We start from the raw sequence: 22,597 nt of genomic DNA, 5'->3' as shown, positions 1-22,597 counted from the left end.
AAGGCTAATCAAACCCGTTGATGGCTGAGAATTTGCCAAAAATTCTATAAATGCGAGTCATTAACGCATCAGCTTTATTAGTTGGTCTCGTGACTTCAGCATCCAATAACTTCAGGATAAGATCCATACACGCAGATGAATCAGCTTTCATGGTTGGTCCTGCAGCTCCGACATTTGGGATCACCGTGCTCCAATACCTTAAGAGCTTAAACTGTGTATGCTCCAGCAAACGTACGAGTATAAACTGTGTCAACGTCAAGCGATCCGAAACCCTAGGTCAACGCCGGTCAACGCGTTGCGACCAAAAGTCAACGTCGGGTGATCCGAAACCTTAGGTCAACACCGGTCAACGCGTAATCCTAGGTCAACGCCGGTCAACGCGTAATCCTAGGTCAACGTACGACGTTCAAAACCCTAAGTTCAACGCGTTGTGGTCAAAAAGTCAACGTACGACGTTCAAAACCCTAAGGTCAACGCGTAACCCTAGGTCAACGCCAGTCAACGCGTTGCGATCAAAAAGTCAACTCGACGACACGAGCCAAACTCAACTCATCAGTTTTAGATTTGAGACTTCGACGACGGCCAGGGGTTATTCGTCAAAGCATCGAATAGACCGAAAATCGAAGGAGCCAAGAGTTGAAGCTAGCTACAGGTCCTTTACGCCGACTGAGGGCTGGACCAATCACACCCAAAGTATTCCAGCCTCTTCTATAAAAGAAACGAGTCTGGAACGCTTTGGAGGGGGTATCTGTAGGCATCAAAAATTGCCTATAGGTCTCCACGAACAGCTCAGCGCTAAGAAAAGACGATGAACGTCACTATCCGATTCACAGAAGCTTGATTGATGTCGGTGAACGCTTGAAGTGAATCGACGAACTACGTGAAGTAATGGAATTTCAGAATAACAAAGACACGAACTGATCGGGAACCTCGTGTCGTTCACAAACGGTGAAATACCCTTCGTGTCTCATTTATTCCATAGATGATCTAATCAGTGGAGCTTATAGAACTCCTCGTCAGCTTTCCAACGCACTTTGAATCGCTCAAATCCGAGTTCGGATGAAGAAGTTACGGTGGAAATGGACAAATGTACAAAACGGAACGTCTCAGCCTGATTTGAGACACCCCGAGGTGTCTCGGCACAAACGAGACACCCCAAGGTGTCTCGGCCAAGGCCGAGACACCCTAGGGTGTCTCAGCCCAAGCCGAGACACCCAGAAGTGTCTCCAGCCCCTAAAAATGCCTGTTATGCGGTTTTAACCGCCCGGATCTCCTTGAAGCCTATAAATACAGCCCCTAGAGCCTCTTTTTTTAGGGATCTGGAATTCTCGAGCGTTGGTGAATCCCTGCCAAATTAAGGAGTGAAGAGCCACGAATTTCAGAGAGGAGGAGGAGACTTCAACGGATTCTTCGTCATAAAGAAGAGGAGTTCGTCAGATCAGCAGCCCGGTTCGTCCCTTAAGATTACCCCGTTGCGGTAATCTTAAGAAGAGCAATTATCTCGCTGTTACCGAGATAAGCGCTACGGTTTCTTGATTCCTTCGCGAATCAATGAAGCTCTGGCCAATTTTTCAACAATCAGATCTGATCGACGATGGTCCACGGATATCAACGTCCCCGTCACAGGCCAAGATCCCACGCAAGCAGAAGACCGATAAACGATCTCTGCGCTGTTTGAAGAGAATTGTATTTTTTTTTTCATTATGTAAAGGTCTTATAAAAAGACTAATTTTTGTTTTCGTTGTAAACGTCTGAAGTTTGTAATGAACACCGCAATGAATCAAACAATTTTCTCCGAAAACAGAGTAAAAGAAGATCACTAAGAGGGTGTATTCGCACTTCGGTCAATACTATATGGGACTTATTTGAATGTGATATTTGGCTATAATTTGTTGATAGTGAATGTGCTTATTTGTCACATGGCTGTAATTTTTTTATACGTGACACATGGCTATAATTTGTTGTATGTGATATTTAGATCTAATAGATTCATTCCACATCCTCCTTCATCATCATCCCCTTATTCTTCTTTTCCCACCAAGACCTAGGAATAAATAACTCGTCCTTCAAATACTCTGACACTCCTCTTCCCCTTCAACTCAAACTCAAATACTCTGACACTCCTCTTCACCTTCAACTCAAACTAACATCCAAATATCACGTATAAACAGCAAATGTCACAAGCAACACCCAAATATCATAAATTACAGCCAAATATCACATACAACACTCAAATATCACCCATAAACAATAAATATCACAAGCAACACACAAATATCACATACAACACCCAAATATCACATACAACACTCAAATATCATGTATAAATAACAAATATCACATACAACACCCAAATATCACATACAACACCCAAATATTACGTATAAACAACCAAATATTACGTATAAACAACAAATGTCACAATCAACACTCAAATATCACATACAACACACAAATGTCACAAGCAACACTCAAATATCACATACAACACCCAAATATCACATACAACACCCAAATATCACAAATCAGATCTGAATATCACATATAAGGTAGAACTGTCACATGTAAGATTGAATTGTTACATATAACATTGAAATATCACATGATATGCTTATTTGTCATATTTACGGTTAATTGTGATACATATATGTTCCCTCATTTTCCTATTTAACATTGAATAACTAAGAAACATAACAACACTCCTAAATTAAACTCTAATTGGATCAAAATCATCCTTACAAAGGATTTCAACCCATCAAACAAAAATACATCAGGAAATTACAAACACTAAACCATTCTTCAAAAACCACAACAGAAATCACTAACATTTAGCAACTACTTCCATTGCCAGCATACCATTTCTCTATTACATGCATATTGGTGTTCCATATCGTACACATTTTCTCAAACACCTTGCATTCATAAAAATTGTTCCCAACTAAAAAACACATCACTCTATCTCATAGGCATTTTCCCAAACATCACATATTCAAGACAGATCATTCAACCAACAAACACAACAAAAAAGAGGAACCTTACTTAAAACATTGCTCATAACTAAATTTTTTTTCTCACAGCCGGTAATAAATTTTGGCGGGTAAAATCCAAATGACTTCACTTAAACACAGGCACATCGACGTTCTAATATCACTCAATTTAAATAAAGTGACATCATGTGCATTTTACACGCCAATTCTATCGCCAGCCAGCGGCAAGGGAAAATGCCTAAATTGCACATTTGGTGGACTTTTAACAGCAAATAAATCGCCGGAGAAATAAAAAAATACCAAACTGTACCAAATTGATAATTACCAAATAGAAATAAACAGATATAATCAACCAAATCAAGAGATTTACAAGATGAGGACAAGCAATAGAGTCGTTAACATTACGTAACCAGCATTGAAATTTGAAGCAGAATGGAAAAAAATCCACAAAAGCATCCAAAATATCAAAGCGGGAAGAATAATCAACTTAAAATTAAAATTAAATTCTCCCGACTTTATCTCAAATTGGAATTTTACGCGTAAGCGAGCTGAGGTTTTGCTAAATTGATAATGTATCAATCATAAAGCATGAATTTAAGCGGAATTAATCCAGAAAAATCCACATATTTGGAGAGAGTAATAGAAGAATTTTCGCCCAATTTAGGGTTTCGCTATGTAAATCAAACAAAGTTAAAGTTTCTTGGAGAGGAGGTCTCCGGCGTCGGCGGCGGAGAAGAGAGGGCGTCCGTCGGGGCCTCCGGTGAATAGCATGGAGTCGAGGACTCCGCCGACGTCGGATCCTACGACGACGTCGAAGAAGTCGATGATCGAGGCTTTTTTATCGCCGGAGATGTCTCGGAGGGTGTGCGACAGAGAGCGGCGTCGGCGAGGATGACGTCGTCGTCACCGGGGCCGTCTACGCAGATGATGCGGACCTCGCCGGAGACGGAGGATGAGGGCTTGTCGTGTTGGGGGGAGGGGGAGATCTTGGGGTCAGCTCAAGGAGAAATGGGATCGTGGGAGTATTAAATGGGGAAGGGTAATTTGGGAATGGATTTATTGGGCAGTGGGTTTACACAGTATTTGGGGGTTACTTGCACTCCTTTTTCGGTTTAAGGGTGTTTGGGTTATGGTTCTTGGACTGAGGGTGGGGATGAATGAGCCAATTTAATTTGGTTCCCCCAAGCAATTTTCCCTAATAAAAAAGAACCACATGGGTGGTTTTTGCAATTGTATAACAGTACGGAGGGTCTGTTCGCAATTAACCCTATTCACTGTATAATTTTCTGATCTTCTATTGAGGGCCAACACAAAAGCAATTTGTTGTCAATTAACCCTATTCACTGTATAATTTTCTGATCTTCTATTGAGGGCCAACACAAAAGCAATTTGTTGTCAGTTATATTTGACTTCCTATCATTTTGTGTCTCTTCTCAAATTCTTTATGCATTTTGATTCAAAAAGGCGAACACTTTGGAATTTGAATGCCTCGAGAGAACAGGGGAGAACCGCAGCATGAACAGTTTCCTTGGTTAATATACATTTCCAAGCCTAATTATGAGGATACACTTTGTAATACACTTTGGAATACACTTTGGAATTCAAAAAGGCAAACATTTATTATATTAAGCCTAATTATGAGGATACACTTTGTAATACACTTGTACACCGAGAGAAGTGTGTGGTGAGAGTCGGGGATCGTCCCAAGAGGAGTGGTGTTGGTTGACGAACCTAGGGAGATGTTGTAATCGAGTACTTGAGGGAGACACGGGTAGGTCCAACACTTGTGAGGGTGTAGAGTGTGATTGTATAGTGTTTGTTGTGTGAGAGTTTTCGGTAAGCTTGTAAACCGAGTGTGTAGAAGTTCCGGCTTCCAAACCGGATTGTGATAGTGGATTTTTTCCCGGGAGTGGGGAGCGGAGACGTAGGACGGAAGGTCCGAACTCCGTGATCATATTACTTGTTTGAGTTTGGCTTAGCACACTTATATTTGTTCATCTTTATAGCCTTTCTCTCATTGTTTATTTCATCCACTATATCATTTGTTTATGTTACCCTTGTGTTTGCATATCCTTGCATATATCATATAGTATACCTCTTTGCTAGGATATATCACCTTGTGTATATTGCATATTCTTGCACATAACTCTTTGTATATCTATCTTGCAAGAATATATTTGTTAATTAGTTTTAATTGGCATAAAATCGGAAAAAACCCCAAACCCCCCCCCCCCCCCCTCTAGGGTCTAACAGGAAGAGCATGATCAACAAATTCGGGTTCTGTCCAATCAAGTCAGAGTTGAATCCAGCCGTCGCACTCAGAACGTCGCAATTGACAGTGATCCAGAAGTGGACGAAACCATCATGGCCGACGCACCTCCCTAAAATACTGGGTGTGGTTCAAATGCACCCCCTACAGATAACAACACTGGGGGTGATTCCGCCAAAGATAATAACACTGGGGGTGGCCGTATTATTCCTCTCGAAAATTGTCCAAAACAAGATATAGATGAGGACGAAAAGATGAAGGATCTCGAGAGCAAAATTAACGCCCTGATGTCTGCTCGAGAGGTAAAGAAGACCGGCATTCTGTGTCCTTACCCAAAAGAGTGGGATTCGATCCCGTATCCGGCGAAGTTCAACCTGATCAACTTCACGCCGTTCGACGGGAAGGGCTCGCCCACTCAGCATCTAATCTACTTCAAGTCCTGCACTGGACGTGTTGGAAGTTATGGGAGTCGCACCGTCTAACACTTGGAAAGACTTGAAGGTGCGCGGTGAACAAGCCGAACGCTTCCTCCGAAGGAAGAAGGCCGAGAGGAGCCAACCGACGGCCAATCCTCCGAACTCAAACTTTGCCTCCCGTGGTAAGGGCAAGGCACCTGCAGCTGCTGTTAGTACAAATCAAACGTCACAACAGCAATGCCGAAGGCAGCAAAAGACTTCGGACCCGAGACTCCAAAAAGAGTATTCCTTCAAGGACGAGGACGTTCCAGCCATCTTCGAATCTCTCCTTGAAAACAACAAGATTAAGCTTCCACCCATCACAAATCAGGAGGAAGCTGATAACATTTTGGATCCAAAGTATTGTGCATACCACAGAAGGATCCTTCATCCCACCAAGGCTTGCTTCGCTCTCAAGAATAGCATCCAAACCCTGGTTGAAGCCGGCGTTATATCGCTCAGTTAAGTCACAGATAACACTCTGACAAGTATAAGAGTATAAACTGCTTCTTAATCCTCCGACCGGTGTAAGAGGTTAAACTGCTCCCTGATACTCCAATTGGTATATGAGTCTAAACTGTTTCCTACCGTTGATGGGAAGTTCCTGGAGAATGTTACGCTAATATTCTTAAGGATAACCCGGACATGTAACGGAGTACAAAGTCAAACCCGGTTCCAAGAAAGAAGCTGGGGGTGGATGATTCATGTAATGGGAAGTTCCCAGAAGAATGCTATATGTAATTTTCTTAGGGATAACCCGATCATTACGAACAAAGTGATAAACACTAAACCCTCACTGTGATTTGTACTCCCACTCTCAATGTCTACCTGGTCAAACCTTCCTATAGTTAGGACCACAACCAAAGTCCCCTTTCGATTCCTTCCATGAACGAGAGGTCCACTTTCAAATTGAACGATCAAGCCTATAAAAGGTAAGATCGTCTCAAACCTCCCACTTCCACTGCCTCCTTGGTCAAACCTATAAAAGTTAGGGCCACAACCAGATTCTCCTCTCGATTCCTTCCATGAACGAGAGGTCCACTTTCAAATTGAGCAATCAAACTTATAAAAGTTAGGATTGTCTCCAACTTCACTTAGTCAAACCTGCAGATAGTTAGGACTAAGATTGAGTTATCCCTTTCGATAAACGAAAGACTTCCATCTTTTCTTTTTCAGCCAAACCTATAAAAGTTAGGGTCGAAATCGGAATTTCCCCTTAATAAATGAGGAACTCTTTTCTTGGATCAAGCAACCAATCCTATAAAAGTTAGGGTTACTTGAATCTTTCCGATTCTCGGAGTGGAGATCCCACTCCTAGTTTCATCTTTCCGGATTCTGGGGGTGGAGATCTCACTTCGAGTTTTCTTTCCAAGTGAAGATAGAATATAAAATTCTTCCTCTTCGGTGCCGGGAGATAGAATATAAAATTCTTCCTCTTCCATTTTGGGTTCGTCTTTACCCTGAGAAAAGACACAATTCTACACTTCAAATCCGTACATTCTATGTACGGGGAACTTTATCTCGACTCCTAAATAGAGATAAGCCTACGTCTAACACACGTTGTCGGTTTAGTCTTTTACCGATTGAAGAAGACACCAGAATTCCAGTCTGGGGAATTTTATCCTGAATCCTAAGAAAGGATAAGTCAACGCCTAATACGCGTTGTCGGTTAGTCCTTAACCGTAAAAAGGACAAAAGCCCACATATTTAATATTGTGGCAGGTTGTTATTAATAACGCCAAAATCCGTGCTTCACAAGCACGGGGAAGTTTATCCCGAAGCCTAAGTAGGGATAAGTCAGCGCCTAACACGCGTTGTCGGTTAGTCCTTAACCGTAAAAAGGGCAAAAGCACACATATTCAATATTGTGGCAGGTTGTTATTAATAACGCCAAAATCCGTGCTTCACACGCACATGGAATTTTATCCCGAAGCCTAAGCAGGGATAAGCCAACGCCTAATACGCGTTTCCGGTTTAGTCTTTTACCGATTGAAGAAGACACCAGAATTCGAGTCTGGGGACTTTTATCCTGAATCCTAAGTAAGGGTAAGTCAGCGCCTAACACGCGTTGCCGGGTAGCCTATTCCCGTAACAATGGCGAAGTCTACGTATTCGAAGTCGTAGCATTAAGTCTAAGGGAGTTCATTCCTTTAGCACAACGTCACATTCAGAACGGATTTCAACAATTCGCTTGCTAGCCCAACTCAAACGGTAGTCGGTAAAGGCATATCAAATCCGTTGATGGCTGAGGATTTGCCAAAAATCTTAAGTCTACGTCTGATACACGTCGATATTTAGTCTTTTCATAGAAGAAAGGCGAAGTCTACGTATTCAATATCGTAGCACTAAAATGGTTAACTCTTTTAGCTTAACGTTATATGCGGAACGGACTTAAAACAATCTACATGCTAGCCCGACTCAAACGGTAGTCGGTAAAGGCTAATCAAACCCGTTGATGGCTGAGAATTTGCCAAAAATTCTATAAATGCGAGTCATTGACGCATCAGCTTCATTAGTTGGTCTCGTGACTTCAGCATCCAATAACTTCAGGATAATATCCATACACGCATATGAATCAGCTTTCATGGTTGGTCCTGCAGCTCCGACATTTGGGATCACCGTGCTCCAATACCTTAAGAGCTTAAATTGTGTATGATCCAGCAAACGTACGAGTATAAACTGTGTCAACGTCAAGCGATCCGAAACCCTAGGTTAACGCCGATCAATGCGTAACCCTAGGTCAACGCCGGTCAACGCGTTACGACCAAAAGTCAACGTCGGGTGATCCGAAACCCTAGGTCAACACCAGTCAACGCGTAATCCTAGGTCAACGCCAGTCAACGCGTTACGGTCAAAAAGTCAATGTACGACGTTCAAACCCTAAGGTCAATGCGTAACCCTAGGTCAACGCCAGTCAACGTGTTGCGATCAAAAAGTCAACTCGACGACACGAGCCAAACCCAACTCATTAGTTTTAGATTTAAGACTTCGACGACGGCCAGGGGATAAACGCAACGCCGAAAGAACTTTAGCTATTCGTCAAAGCATCGAATATATTAAAAATCGAAGGAGTCAAGAATTGAAGCTAACTACATGTCCTGTACACTGATCGAAGGCTGGACCAATCACATCCAAAGTATTCCAGCCTCTTCTATAAAAGAAACGAGTCTGGAACGCTTTGGAGGGGGTATCTGTAGGCATCAAAAATTGCCTATAGGTCTCCATGAACAGCTCAGCGCTAAGAAAAGACGATGAACGTCACTATCCGATTCACAGAAGCTTGATTGATGTCGGTGAACGCTTGAAGTGAATCGACGAACTACGTGAAGTAACGGAACTTCAGAATAACAAAGACACGAACTGATCGGGAACCTCGTGTCGTTCACAAACGGCGAAATACCATTCGTGTCTCATTTATTCCACAGATGATCTAATCAGTGGAGCTTATATAACTCCTCGTTGGCTTTCCAACGCACTTTGAATCGCTCAAATCCGAGTTCGGATGAAGAAGTTACGGTGGAAACGGACAAATGTACAAAACGGAACGTCTCAGCCTGAGTTGAGACATCCCGAGGTGTCTCGGCACAAACGAGACACCCCAAGGTGTCTCGGCCAAGGCCGAGACACCCTAGGGTGTCTCCGCCCAAGCCGCCGAGACACCCAGAGGTGTCTCCAGCCCCTAAAAATGCCCGTTATGCGGTTTTAACCGCCCGGATCTCCTTGAAGCCTATAAATACAGCCCCTAGAGCCTCTTTTTTTAGGGATCTGGAATTCTCGAGCGTTGGCGAAGCCCTGCCGAATTAAGGAGTGAAGAGCCACGAATTTCAGAGAGGAGGAGGAGACTTCAACGGATTCTTCGTCATAAAGAAGAGGAGTTCGTCAGATCTGCAGCCCGGTTCGTCCCTTAAGATTACCCTGTTGCGGTAATCTTAAAAAGAACAATTATCTCGCTGTTGCCGAGATAAACGCTACGGTTTCTTGATTCCTTCGCGAATCAATGAAGCTCTGCCTAATTTTTCAACAATCAGATCTGATCGACGGTGGTCCACGGATATCAACGTCTCAGTCACAGGCCAAGATCCCACGCAAGCAGAAGACCGATAAACGATCTCTGCGCTGTTTGAAGAGAATTGTATTTTTTTTTTGTTTTCATTGTGTAAAGGTCTTATAAAAAGACTAATTTTTGTTTTCGTTGTAAACGTCTGAAGTTTGTAATGAACACCGCAATGAATCAAATAATTTTCTCCGAAAACAGAGTAAAAGAAGATCACTAAGAGGGTGTATTCGCACTTCGGTCAATACTATATGGGACTTATTTGAATGTGATATTTGGCTGTAATTTGTTGATAGTGAATGTGCTTATTTGTCACATGGCTGTAATTTGTTTATACGTGACACATGGCTATAATTTGTTGTATGTGATATTTAGATCTAATAGATTCATTCCACATCCTCCTTCATCATCATCCCCTTATTCTTCTTTACCCACCAAGACCTAGGAATCAATAACTCGTCCAAAATATTCAAACACCTCCAAAATATTTGCAGGACAATCCACTTTTAGACATTCCCCTCTTCCCAATAGCAGAAATAGAAGAAGAAGAATCAACACTGGGTTTCAATTTCAAATCACCACATTATAGTTACATGTGTTTGTCTAATACTTCCACTCAATCAATGGTACATTATTACCCCCAAAGTACAAAAGATATTTTGGCGGAGGATGTGGAATGACTCTATTAGATCTAATATCACACATGATATGCTTATTTGTCATATTTACGGTTAATTGTGATACATATATGTTCCCTCATTTTCCCATTTAACATTGAATAACTAAGAAACATAACAACACTCCCAAATTAAACTCTAATTGGATCAAAATCATCCTTACAAAGGATTTCAACCCATCAAACAAAAATACATCAGGAAATTACAAACACTAAACCATTCTTCAGAAACCACAACAGAAATCACTAACATTTAGCAACTACTTCCATTGCCAGCATACCATTCCTCTATTACATGCATATTGGTGTTCCATATCGTACACATTTTCTCAAACACCTTGCATTCATAAAAATTGTTCCCAACTAAAAAACACATCACTCTATCTCATAGGCATTTTCCCAAACATCACATATTCAAGAGAGATCATTCAACCAACAAACACAACAAAAAAGAGGAACCTTACTTAAAACATTGCTCACAACTAAATTTTTTTTCTCACAGCTGGTAATAAATTTTGGCGGGTAAAATCCAAGTGACTTCACTTAAACACAGGCACATCGACGTTCTAATATCACTCAATTTAAATAAAGTGACATCATGTGCATTTTACACGCCAATTCTATCGCCAGCTAGCGGTAAGGGAAAATGCCTAAATTGCACATTTGGTGGACTTTTAACAGCAAATAAATCGCCGGAGAAATAAAAAAATACCAAACTGTACCAAATTGAAAATTACCAAATAGAAATAAACAGATATAATCAACCAAATCAAGAGATTTACAAGCTGAGGACAAGCAATAGAGTCGTTAACACTACGTAACCAGCATTGAAATTTGAAGCAGAATGGAAAAAAAATCCACAAAAGCATCCAAAATATCAAAGCGGGAAGAATAATCAACTTAAAATTAAAATTAAATTCTCCCGACTTTATCTCAAATTGAAATTTTACGCGTAAGCGAGCTGAGGTTTTGCTAAATTGATAACGTATCAATCATAAAGCATGAATTTAAGCGGAATTAATCCAGAAAAATCCACAGATTTGGAGAGAGTAATAGAAGAATTTTCGCCCAATTTAGGGTTTCGCTATGTAAATCAAACAAAGTTAAAGTTTCTTGGAGAGGAGGTCTCCGGCGTCGGCGGCGGAGAAGAGAGGGCGTCCGTCGGGGCCTCCGGTGAACAGCATGGAGTCGAGGACTCCGCCGACGCCGGATCCTGCGACGACGTCGAAGAAGTCGATGATCGAGGCTTTTTTATCGCCGGAGATGTCTCGGAGGGTGTGCGACAGAGAGCGGCGTCGGCGAGGATGACGTCGTCGTCACCGTGGCCGTTTACGCAGATGATGCGGACCTCGCCGGAGACGGAGGATGAGGGCTTGTCGTGTTGGGGGGAGGGGGAGATCTTGGGGTCAGCTCAAGGAGAAATGGGATCGTGGGAGTATTAAATGGGGAAGGGTAATTTGGGAATGGATTTATTGGGCAGTGGGTTTACACAGTATTTGAGGGTTACTTGCACTCCTTTTTCGGTTTAAGGGTGTTTGGGTTATGGTTCTTGGACTGAGGGTGGGGATGAATGAGCCAATTTAATTTGGTTCCCCCAAGCAATTTTTCCTAATAAAAAAGAACGACATGGGTGGTTTTTGCAATTGTATAACAGTACGGAGGGTCTGTTCGTAATTAACCCTATTCACTGTATAATTTTCTGATCTTCTATTGAGGGCCAACACAAAAGCAATTTGTTGTCAATTAACCCTATTCACTGTATAATTTTCTGATCTTCTATTGAGGGCCAACACAAAAGCAATTTGTTGTCAGTTATATTTGACTTCCTATCATTTTGTGTCTCTTCTCAAATTCTTTATGCATTTTGATTCAAAAAGGCGAACACTTTGGAATTTGAATGCCTCGAGAGAACGGGGGGAGAACCGCAGCATGAACAGTTTCCTTGGTTAATATACATTTCCAAGCTTCGAACCTTGAGCCCAGTTTAAAAAAGAAAAAAGAAAAAAAATTCAAAAAATATTGAAGAAAGGTGGAAGAAAAGAAGAGGATTGAAGGATTAGATTTCGGTTCCGCTGAGACAGGAAATGGGTGACTCTTCCTTTCTAGTTCAGGGCTCTTGTCATTCCCCTGAAATCTGCAAACGAGATCCTGATAAGGTAAAGAAAGAAAAAAAAAAGAAAAAAACCCATCTTTTTCTTAGTTCCTTGTCTTTGCATTGCATTTCTGCTGATGGGTTTGAGTTTTAGTGCAAGACTTTTTCTTGGGTTTTTGTTCTTTTGTGTCAAAATTCTCTCTATAGTTGAAATGGGCTTTGGCTCCTATTGTTGAGGGGGATCTTTTGCATTTGCATTTCTGTTGATGGGTTTCAGTTTCAGTGCAAGATTTTTCATGGGTTTTTTTGTTTTTGTTTTTGGATGTAAAAACTCTATTTATGGAAGAAATTCATGCATTTTGGCTCCTGTTGTTTATTTATTAATTATCGGGCTTGTTTTCGTGGTGATCGCTTTCATTGAAATGTTCACAGGACAGCACAATTACAGCAGCATTAGGGGGATCTATCTCATTTGGGAGATTTCTATCAGAATCTTTAGATTGGGGGAAATGGTCCTCTTTCTGTCAGAAAATGCATTTAGAAGAAATTGAGAAGTACTCAACTCCGGGCTCCGTTGCACAGAAAAAAGCTTATTTTGAAGCCCATTACAAGAAATCTGCAGCTTTGAAGAAATCAGCCTCATTGCTAGAACAATCCAATGCCATTGTTAGAGCTGGAAGGATCGATGAGTGTAACGAGGAAGTTTCGGGTATGAAATTGGAATCCGAAGAGCTTAGTACTGAGGTGGCTCGGAATGAAATGAATGTAAAAGAACCTGATTTGGGTGAAGAACAATGTGGGTTGGAAACTGATCATTTGCAAAAAACAACAGTTCCAGTGACTGAAGATAAAGTTACGATTGAGCCCTCTTGTGATGATATTGAGAACCATAACAGGGTTATTGATCATATGCAGCTTAGAACTAGCCCACCGTCGAAACAGCCACTAAATGTAATGTGTGGATACTTTATAGTGTTTATTGTTTTCTTTTGCTTTCTTAAGTTAAATTGCTTCAATTTCATTATATTCCCAGGAAAGCTCTATTGTCAATCAGAAGGATGGAGATTCAATTCAGAAGAAACAAAGAGTTCCTATGTCAAAACAAAAAGCTGTTCATAGATCACCAAGGCTCCCACCTTCTCTTGCCCCTGCGGAATCCACTTCTAATAGTAAGAAGGACGAGACTAAATCTAATGAGAAAATGAAATCAACTTTGCCATCGGTGCATACGTCGATCAATTTCTTTCAAGGTCGAAAAGGAGTACCACCCATCAAGAATAAAACTTTGCCGGTGACCAAGAAGGTTGAAGAATCAAAGGCTTCTAGTACTTTACTGAAAGTGATTCGGGGCAGCACCAATCATCTTGCAACACCAACCAAGGTGCTTGCTATGTGAAAATCATGATGTTGTTGGTTGTTATTTGCTATGCTAAATTTACAACGAATTTTTCATTGCAGGCATCTGTAAATGGAACATTAAACACTGCTTCCATCACCTCCAAGCCTGAAGACTCTGAACATAGAAGGTAAAGCGATCTATTAAGTGTGAACTGAAATCAGTTTAGCTATTAGAATTTCATATTCATATAGTTAGTTAGTTATCATTCTACATGTTATCAGTTAATACTCTTCATTATTATATAAGCCTTTTCACATCAAATGCGGCTATGGAGAAAGCCTGTGAAAAGTTTAATAAACATCCAACTGATGTCAATCCTCTTTAAGTTAGTGTAAAATTCCTAGCACAAAGATGATAGACAGAAGGGCTCGCCATAATTCTAGAAAATCAGTTAGCTTCCTCGAAATTCTGCTGGGTAGAACCGAAGGTCTCAAATAATCTAGAGGCTCTGTAAAGTAACTCATTTTTATTAATTTTTATCTGTGTATTCAGAGAGAAAACACCACTGCATCAAAGACTTTCTGGAAGAGGAAAAGGAGAAGCAAAATCCTATAAAGGCTCTGTAAAGTACACCCCTGACAGAAAATTTTGACAATGTCATTTTTCAAATACTTATTCTCGTACTGAAGAACAAATGTTTGGTCAACTGTTTATCCATGAACAGCTTTTCAGGATCTTCAGGCATTAAAGAAAGCCGATTACAAGCTCAGACTGCACGGCCTTCTCTTAGCTTAAGAAGTGCAGAAAGGGCAGACAAACGAAAAGAGGTAAGAAAATTTCTAAGCAACAGACCTTAATTTTTCAGTATCAAATTTGAATCATTGTACTGCAGTTGCGCAAATTAATTTGCTATTTTCGCACTTAACTTCTATTATTGTTTCAGCTCTCTCGTAATACTGAAGATAACTTTTGTGGGAAGGAAACAGAAAAGCTTCAGCTGCAAAAATTACCTAAGGTTTCGTCACTAGTTTCTATAGCCTTTTGCTCAATGATGATAAAGTTTAATTTTCTATTTAGTGGTTTGAATCAAATGCACTATCTTTCTTTTTTGAGATATAATTTGCTTTCTACCTTTATTCTAAAGGAAAAAGCTGAAAGTGACATTAAGAAGCTACACCAAAGACATTGCTTCAAGGCTAGACCTCTGCCAGCATTTTATCACAGTGCAGAACCACCAAAGATCGAGATAAAGAAGGTACATATTTCTCCTTCTATCTATAAGTGCTTCTTCCGTTATTCTATTTATTATCGCTTTGTCAGTATCATTCTGATGAGCTTACTACACTATAAATCGGTTATAAATCTAACCGACTGTAGTTTTACTAGATGTTTTTTTATTATCTTGCTCCTCTGATGTCAATGAATGTACATAAATACATTCATTCGTGAATTATGAGGTTAGTTTAAGACTTGTATCCTTTTAGATTGAATTAAAAACAACGTATTGCTCATACTGTTAAGAGATGATTTTATTTTCTTTTTACATGAGCTAGTTATTTACACATATTTAAGAGCATGTTTGACAACTTTGGATGACAATCCACTTAGCTTATAATCCACACATGGATTATAAGCAAAGTGGACTATAGGCCAAAGTGTTCAGCAAATTTTCTAACATGGTGAGGGGTATAAATTAGTATTTTACTTGTCAAACCTTATAGCTTATAAGCCACCAAAAATAAGGTAGGGTAGCCTAACTTATTTTTTATGCTTATAAACCAAAATAATCCGTTTTCCAAACATGTCAAAGTGGCTTACTTGCCAAACTTGCTCTAATTTTATGGCATATTATATTATTTGACCTAACCTTGTAACTTAGTAATTTTATCCTACTTGTATATACAGTCATCCTTGCAAAGATTCTTAACCATCTTAGCGGTGTTTGGTTCAATAGTGAGCAAAAATAGGATTAGGAAAATGATATTTTTTATGGATTCCTTCCTAATCTATAAAAATTTAAGGATAGTTTTTTGTTGTCATAGAATGTTGTGGAATCCTATTTTTTTTACCTTTCTATGTTTGTTTCATAATGAAAATATAGAATCTAACTTTATAGAAACCCTCTAATTCCTATTCTTTTGTTTGGTTTGGAATAAGAAATTTTTGGGATAAATGGATGACAACACCATAGGTAAACTTACCACTCACTAGTGGACAAAATATTATTAAGTAAGAAGTGAGGGTAACCTTACCCGTTTACCAAAATTCAAAACAGAAAAAATTATGACTCCAACGGCTAGTTTCAAGGCCTTGGAAGCTATAAATGTGGATTGAGGGCATATGGTGCCTATGTATCCCTCATTCTTACAATCTTATCAAATTCTCATAGTTTGCAAATTTTACCTTCTCCATCAATATGATATCAAAAGAATACCCTAATTTTTTTGAAGTTTGGTGCAATTGTAATCTCCAAACACCCATGAAAGTGTGCAAGAATGGTAGAAATAAGGGGATGTATTATTAGGAGTGTGCAAAATACCCAAATAAAAAATGTAGTTTATTTGAGTGGGTTCATGAAGGAGGAGAAATAAGCAACCACGTAAACTAAATTGTCGAAGAAAATATGTTTGGAGATAAATATTTTTTGAAATTAAAGAGGCTGAAGAAAGAATTAAAACTTGTTAAAAAACAACTGCTAGCTTGGAAAATTTCTGCGTTTTTAGTAGTGATATTTTGTATTATTTTAATTATTGTAAACTGCATTATGTACTTGTACTTGCAAAAACTATTGATATTATAATGGAAATTTTGTTGGAATTGAGTAAAATATCATTACACATCTAGTTGATATTGCGTGGCTCAGGAATAAGTTATTTTGTCAAAATTGAATGCCCCACCTATAACTTACAGGTTTATTGAAGATTGCATTCTAATGATGGATTACCTCACCTAGACATTATCAATTCAAAGTAGATTGCATTCTCATCATAGATTGCATTATCTGGACATAATAAACGCTGTAAGTTAAATTGCATTCTCAGTAATAGACAATCATCATTGTCAAATATCAATTACGGAGCATCACAAGCTCCATGAACCGAAACCAACAAAAACAAACAAGGAGCATCACAAGCTCCATCCACTAAACTGACAAAAACAAACAAGGATCTTATAAACCATCAAACCAACCGAAACCAACAAAATCAAACAATGAACATCACAAGCTCCATCAACCGAAACCAATAATAATTTACAAGGATCATCACAAGCTACATTCACCAAACCAAGAAAACCAAACAAGGAGCATCACAAGCTCCCTCCACCAAACCAACCGAAACTAAAAAAAACCAAATATGTGCATCACAATCTCCATGAACAATGAGCACAAGCTCCATCCACCAAATCAACCGAAAACAACAAAACCAAACAATGAGCATCACAAGCTCCATAAACTAAAACCAACAAAGTCAAAAAAAAGCATCACAAGCTCCAACCGACAGTAACAAAGGGGATGCGATCTGCTAAAACATAGTGTCACACATTTCCGCCCTCTAAACCATGCAATTAGATTACTGGGTAACACTATGTCAACGTGTGTCATCTATCATACCAATGCAATCCTATAAAAAACTATAAATTATAAAATAATGTAAGCAAATGGTTTATTAAAGGATACAACATGTTCAAGTCGAAGCGTCTTTGCAATATATATTTTTTAATCTTTTCTTCCCTCGTACAACTAGAAATTGTCTTGTGCTTAGCACGCATTCTCAGAAGACAAGTTATTATCGTGCCATGGAAGAAACAGTTGTAGTAGTACACATCCTCTTTAATTGTTCATCTACATTATCCATCTATATCCATTGTAAAATTAGTTTATATTAAGAACTTAATTTTTCTACTTATTCAATACATAACAATAATTAAATAACTAATTCATATATTGAAATCTTAAAATAAAATTACTAAATATCCACAAATCTAAACATGCATCCCTGATCACATCAGATTTCGTAAAGAATTTCAGCAGGAATTTATTTTCATAAACTAGTTAATTTAGCAATATGTCATGACTATTCACTTGAATATACAAAGTCAACATACATAGGGGAAACATTCAGTATTCTTATTAAAAAAAGAACAATATATTATGGCCGCAATAAAAAATGTAGTCTACATTATTGTTAACTTTCTCGATGTTGGGGTGTGTTAGCAAAAACCACTAGCAAAAATAGCTAAACCTCAAAATTTATAAGCGATTATTAGCACATAAGGAACAACGAAGCTCTAAATTATCAAAGTTTGACTGCCAAATCAACCATGACAAATAACCATTCATGATCATATATTAATTTTTAAAAAACTGGGTTATTGATTTATACCTCTAACTGTCAAAGCTCTAAATCAGGACTGAAAACCAAAGCAACCAACCGAAACAACAAAATCGATGCTTGGGATCGATGCTCAAAATCTCTGCTCAAAATCGAAGCTCAAGGTCGAAGCTTCGGATCAAGGCTCGAAATCGAAGAACGATGCTGCAAATCGAAGCGTCGAATAGAAGCTCGAAATCAATGCTCGCAATCGAAGCTCGAAATGGAAAAACTAATCGAGAAGAGGCGAGAACAAGATTGAGAAGAGGCGGGACGAGATTAGTTGGAGAAGGCCGAAACCAATCTAGGGTTTGCGGTGCAGCAGAATCCGAAAAAGAAAGGAATCGAGAAAAGTAGGGGTGTTGTCAGCTTTTTAACCCAAGTCCATCCAAACCCATCTGATTTGGGTTTCCATATAAACCCCCTTCTCTATCAACTTTATAGATACCCATATCTATAAAAAATTTATGAATCAAACTTAGGAATAGGATACCATTAGAATTCTTTATTTACAGTTTACCCTGTCAGATCCAATTCCTATTCCTAATCTATAAAAGAGTGAAACAGACACCCCCTTAACCAAATGAAGCCATGCTCCATGCTTCGTGTATCTGCTAGTCTCCATTCGCTAGATTATATCAGTATTTGTGGATATTTTGGGAAAAGTTCTGCGCCTTCTGGTTACCTTAAAAGTATTTATTATCGAAATTGGGTTACATCGTTTATAAGTAACATTATATTCTTTTTCCCTCTTGTTCCTAATTTCTACCTAGAAGCAAATGCTACTGCTTATCGGCAACATTTGATCACAGGTTCAACTGAGCACAAGGCCTAAATCCCCCAAACTTGGAAGATCAAGCAAGTCCAGAGAACAATCAGTTCCAAATTGTCTGCCTTCTCCTCAAACATCAATTAAGGGCAGCTCCAGAGAAAAATCAGTCCCAAATTCTCTGCCATCTTCTCAAACGTCGATAAGGGCGACAAATCCACGTACGAGGGGCAAAAGTAGCCAACTACTCAGAAATTCTACGAGTTTGAAATAATGATAACAAAACGCAAGCTGGATAGTGTTCCTCGTCAGACGACCAAATGTGAAGATGAGATGCTTTATTCAGTTGTGGATTATTGTGAATGTCACGAGAGCTACACTCTCAGGTACGCAGAGAAGGACGGTTTTCTTTTTTCTTTTATTTTTCTTTTTTTGTTCCCACTCTCTGGAGGCATATTGGTGTTGTAAAATCAAGAGGATATTGGTTCTAAACATTGAATCCTACTTCCTACAACATGAACCTTTTGTTGATAGATCTTTGAAAGGTGAATAACTAATCACTACTGAAGACGGTCAGTTTCATGAATCAATATTTCCCAATTGTCACACAAAAGCTTAAAGCCATAGGCAAAGAGATTATGTACATGAAATCCATCTACAACATTTTATTTACAGAGTAATGTGAAGTTCAATTCCTCACATCTCATCCACAACACACCAACCTTCATCATCAACATCCTCCCAAATAAATCCAACTTCATAGAATCCCATATCCCCCTCATCATCATCATCATCATCATCGGTGCCATGAATGCATTTCTCCTCCATCTCTTGAACAATTACAGACTCATGGAGGCCATATCCATGACTGTACTCTTGCTCCTCATGATCCTCATCTTCATCACACCCTTCGCCTTCGAAATCCTCCTCTTCACCGGCGCTTCTCTCCTCCTCATCATTAGTGCCGTGAACGCTTCTCTCCACCTCTTGAACAACTACAGAGCCACGAAGAGCATCTCCATGACCGTACTCTTTCTCGCGATCATCATCGTCGTCGTCGTCATATCCTTCGCCATTGAAACCCTTCGACCAGCGACCATCCTCACCGGTGGCCACCCTCCAAGACTCGAGGCGATGATTGAGCACCACATCGCCAGACTTGAGCTTGTACGCCCCCTTGGCCTTGTCCCTTGACTTCGACGCCGGCTTCTTGCCCCTTTTGCCCTTGTGCTTGTGCTTCTGGCCGGAGACCACCTCGTCCGCGGCGGTGTTTGTAGCCTTGGTGATGATCCTCAGAGTTCTATGCTGCTTTCCTTGCCTCTTCATCTTCTCCCTGGTGCTCCTGTTTGCTGGAGTATTTTTCTCTTGGTTGAGATGAATGTGAGAATCTTGCTTGATCTTTTATTGGTTGTCTATGCTTGCTTGCAAGTATGGATAGAAAATATCCCAGCAAAAAAAAAAAAGTATGGATAAAAAATGTGTTGTAGGAAAGCTTGAAGGGAAAGGAATGGTGTTTATTAAGTGTTGGGCGTGATCAAACGTATGGGAAGAGGTCGGTAGGAGAAGTTGACCTCCACACGTTCTTTTTTGTAACCCCCTGATGCAGAAGCATGAACGGAGAGGGGAATTTATAAAATATTATCGAAAAGTTAAAAAAGTTATAAATTGTAAAGTCCAAATTTTCTTTGGCTTTCTGTTGGTGTAGGGATTTTTGGATTCTTCCGCCTGTCACAGGGTACGGCTACTCTTAATTAGTACCTTGATTGTTTGATGGATGTTCGTGGATAGATTTGTGATTCACTTTAAAGCTTATTACAATCACAGCTGTCCGTTAAATAACCGACGGTTGAAATTAAAAGTAGCGGGCTGTTCGTTGTCATTTTGATTTACACGTAGTAGTAAATTGATCGTTTTATTTTATTTTATTTTTTGCTTGATCCGTATTATAAGCATCTACTAGATGATGAACGATTGTGACAACCGTTTCTTCGCTATCTAGCTGTTAAGAAGATCTGAATGTGTTAATTTGAGAGTAACATTTCTTATTATCGAATTGTAGTTCGTTTGCGTTGTTTAAATTGAGCTGTAAAATTGATGATTCGAGTCCCTCGTGCTTAAAAAAGTGCCTATACCTAAAGAGAGAGAAAAAAAGTCCAGAAGAGAAATTAGTCCGTAGAATAATAATACAATGAGGGCATTGGATCTACGCTACTCAATCTACTCGAGGGTCTTGCAAATCGTCTAGAAAGCGTAAGATGGAAGTATATGCCAGTCTAGATGCATGAGATACAAGAAAACTTGTCCAAGTGACTTATGTCAATTCATTGGCCAATTCCCCTCTTATAATCAATCATCTTTTTCTTTTTCTTTTTTAACTCCCATAGTTTCTAAGCAATTTCATCCAGCATTACAAGCTCGAATCAAGAGGGGGAATCAGCGATAGGATAGCAGAAAGACAGAAATTATACCGGTAATTTTGTGTTCCGAGAAACTCATTTAACGTAACGTAAGAAAGTATCCAGTGAAACTGAATCTATAACATTAAACGTGTATTAAAGGAATACCAACCTGTTGAGTGCTTTCTCCATCCAACAGAGGAAAACCTCTTGGAAAATATGTACCAGCTAATGGACAATAATAACTTATCTTGAGCGAGAACTAAAAAAAAAATTCCAACTTTAAACGTTAGATTAACACCTTCAGCTCTGAACTTCTGCTACTTTTTCTTAGTTATAGCTAACAATATCAGCAACAGAAATACTGTAAAATAAAAATTTTAAAATATGAATAAACGACCAAGAGACCGGGTCACTAATAATCTTAATCAACAATTATAATAATCAGAAAGTACTCTACGGCGTGCAGTACAAAGAAACCAACTGGCTCTGTGCTTTACATGACTAGAAATGATTGAATCCCACTCAAAAGACTTTTTCATGTGGCAGTCTGAGCTTACAAACAATATCATCTGACAAATACAACGAAGCATTAGCCAGTTACAAACACAGCTCCTAATAGCAAAAGGAAATAAGGAATAATCTATTCCTAAAAACAAGATAATCCCACAAGAGTACAACAGAGAACAAACTGTGTACACAAAACAAACATCATGACTCCAAGGAGCAGCAGACTGCCATTACAAATTTAACTAGAGACATTCACTGCTCTCGGCTTCAAGGAGAGCCTCACCGTGGTGTAGATCTCAGAAGGCTCGGCCATAGCGCCATTGCCAAAATCCCCACAAGCCAACCTCTTTGTGATGGGAGGGATTACCGATATCCCAAGCTTGTCAATTGTTTCGAGATGGAGCTTGGTAAAGGGGTTGTTCCACATAAATGTGTTCATCGCAGGGGCAACAAACAAAGGCTTGTTGTAGTCCCATGCTCTAACAATGCATGTCAGAAGATTATCACATAATCCTCCTGCAATCTAGAATTGATATTCAAAGAAACAATAAGAGAAGATATATAAATACAGAGCTCTGGAAGTTAGCTACAGCTTTAGTGGAGAAGAGTTGATGTATTAACTCAGCCATATTATCAAGTTCTATGTTAAAAGGGTTTTTTTTTTTTTTTTTTTTTTTTTT

General features: G+C 39.4%; 3 protein-coding genes across 4 annotated transcripts in view; 1 reads left to right on the top strand and 2 right to left on the bottom strand.

The window, feature by feature from the left end:
- LOC109830502 (protein WVD2-like 7) lies at positions 12,255-19,581 on the top strand. Of its 2 annotated transcripts, none has more exons than XM_020397770.1 (9): positions 12,255-12,597; positions 12,966-13,484; positions 13,567-13,914; positions 13,992-14,059; positions 14,425-14,499; positions 14,597-14,699; positions 14,816-14,887; positions 15,017-15,127; positions 19,055-19,581. In XM_020397770.1, exons 1-9 carry the CDS (start codon positions 12,526-12,528, stop codon positions 19,283-19,285), a joined length of 1,599 nt encoding a protein of 532 aa, XP_020253359.1. In that variant the 5' UTR covers positions 12,255-12,525; the 3' UTR covers positions 19,286-19,581. The 2 variants fall into 2 exon arrangements, with proteins under 2 accessions (XP_020253359.1, XP_020253360.1); XM_020397771.1 differs by lacking the exon at positions 19,055-19,581 and adding an exon at positions 18,281-19,002.
- LOC109830504 (ribosome biogenesis protein ERB1-like) lies at positions 19,612-20,652 on the bottom strand. The gene has a single exon (XM_020397772.1). It carries the CDS (start codon positions 20,335-20,337, stop codon positions 19,708-19,710), a length of 630 nt encoding a protein of 209 aa, XP_020253361.1. The 5' UTR covers positions 20,338-20,652; the 3' UTR covers positions 19,612-19,707.
- Positions 21,872-22,597, bottom strand: part of LOC109830501 (phosphopantothenoylcysteine decarboxylase-like) — a 17,496-nt gene continuing 16,770 nt past the window's right edge. Inside the window, exon 4 of the mRNA XM_020397769.1 lies at positions 21,872-22,440. Coding sequence (XP_020253358.1) covers positions 22,156-22,440 — 285 coding nt within the window. The 3' untranslated portion in view covers positions 21,872-22,155. The remainder of the gene's footprint in view (positions 22,441-22,597) is intronic.

This window comes from Asparagus officinalis, chromosome 2 (genome assembly GCF_001876935.1).
Source record: "Asparagus officinalis chromosome 2, Aspof.V1, whole genome shotgun sequence".
NCBI lineage: Eukaryota > Viridiplantae > Streptophyta > Magnoliopsida > Asparagales > Asparagaceae > Asparagus > Asparagus officinalis.
The sequence above is the reverse complement of the archived record's forward strand: the minus strand, read 5'-3'. Positions and strand labels throughout refer to the sequence as shown.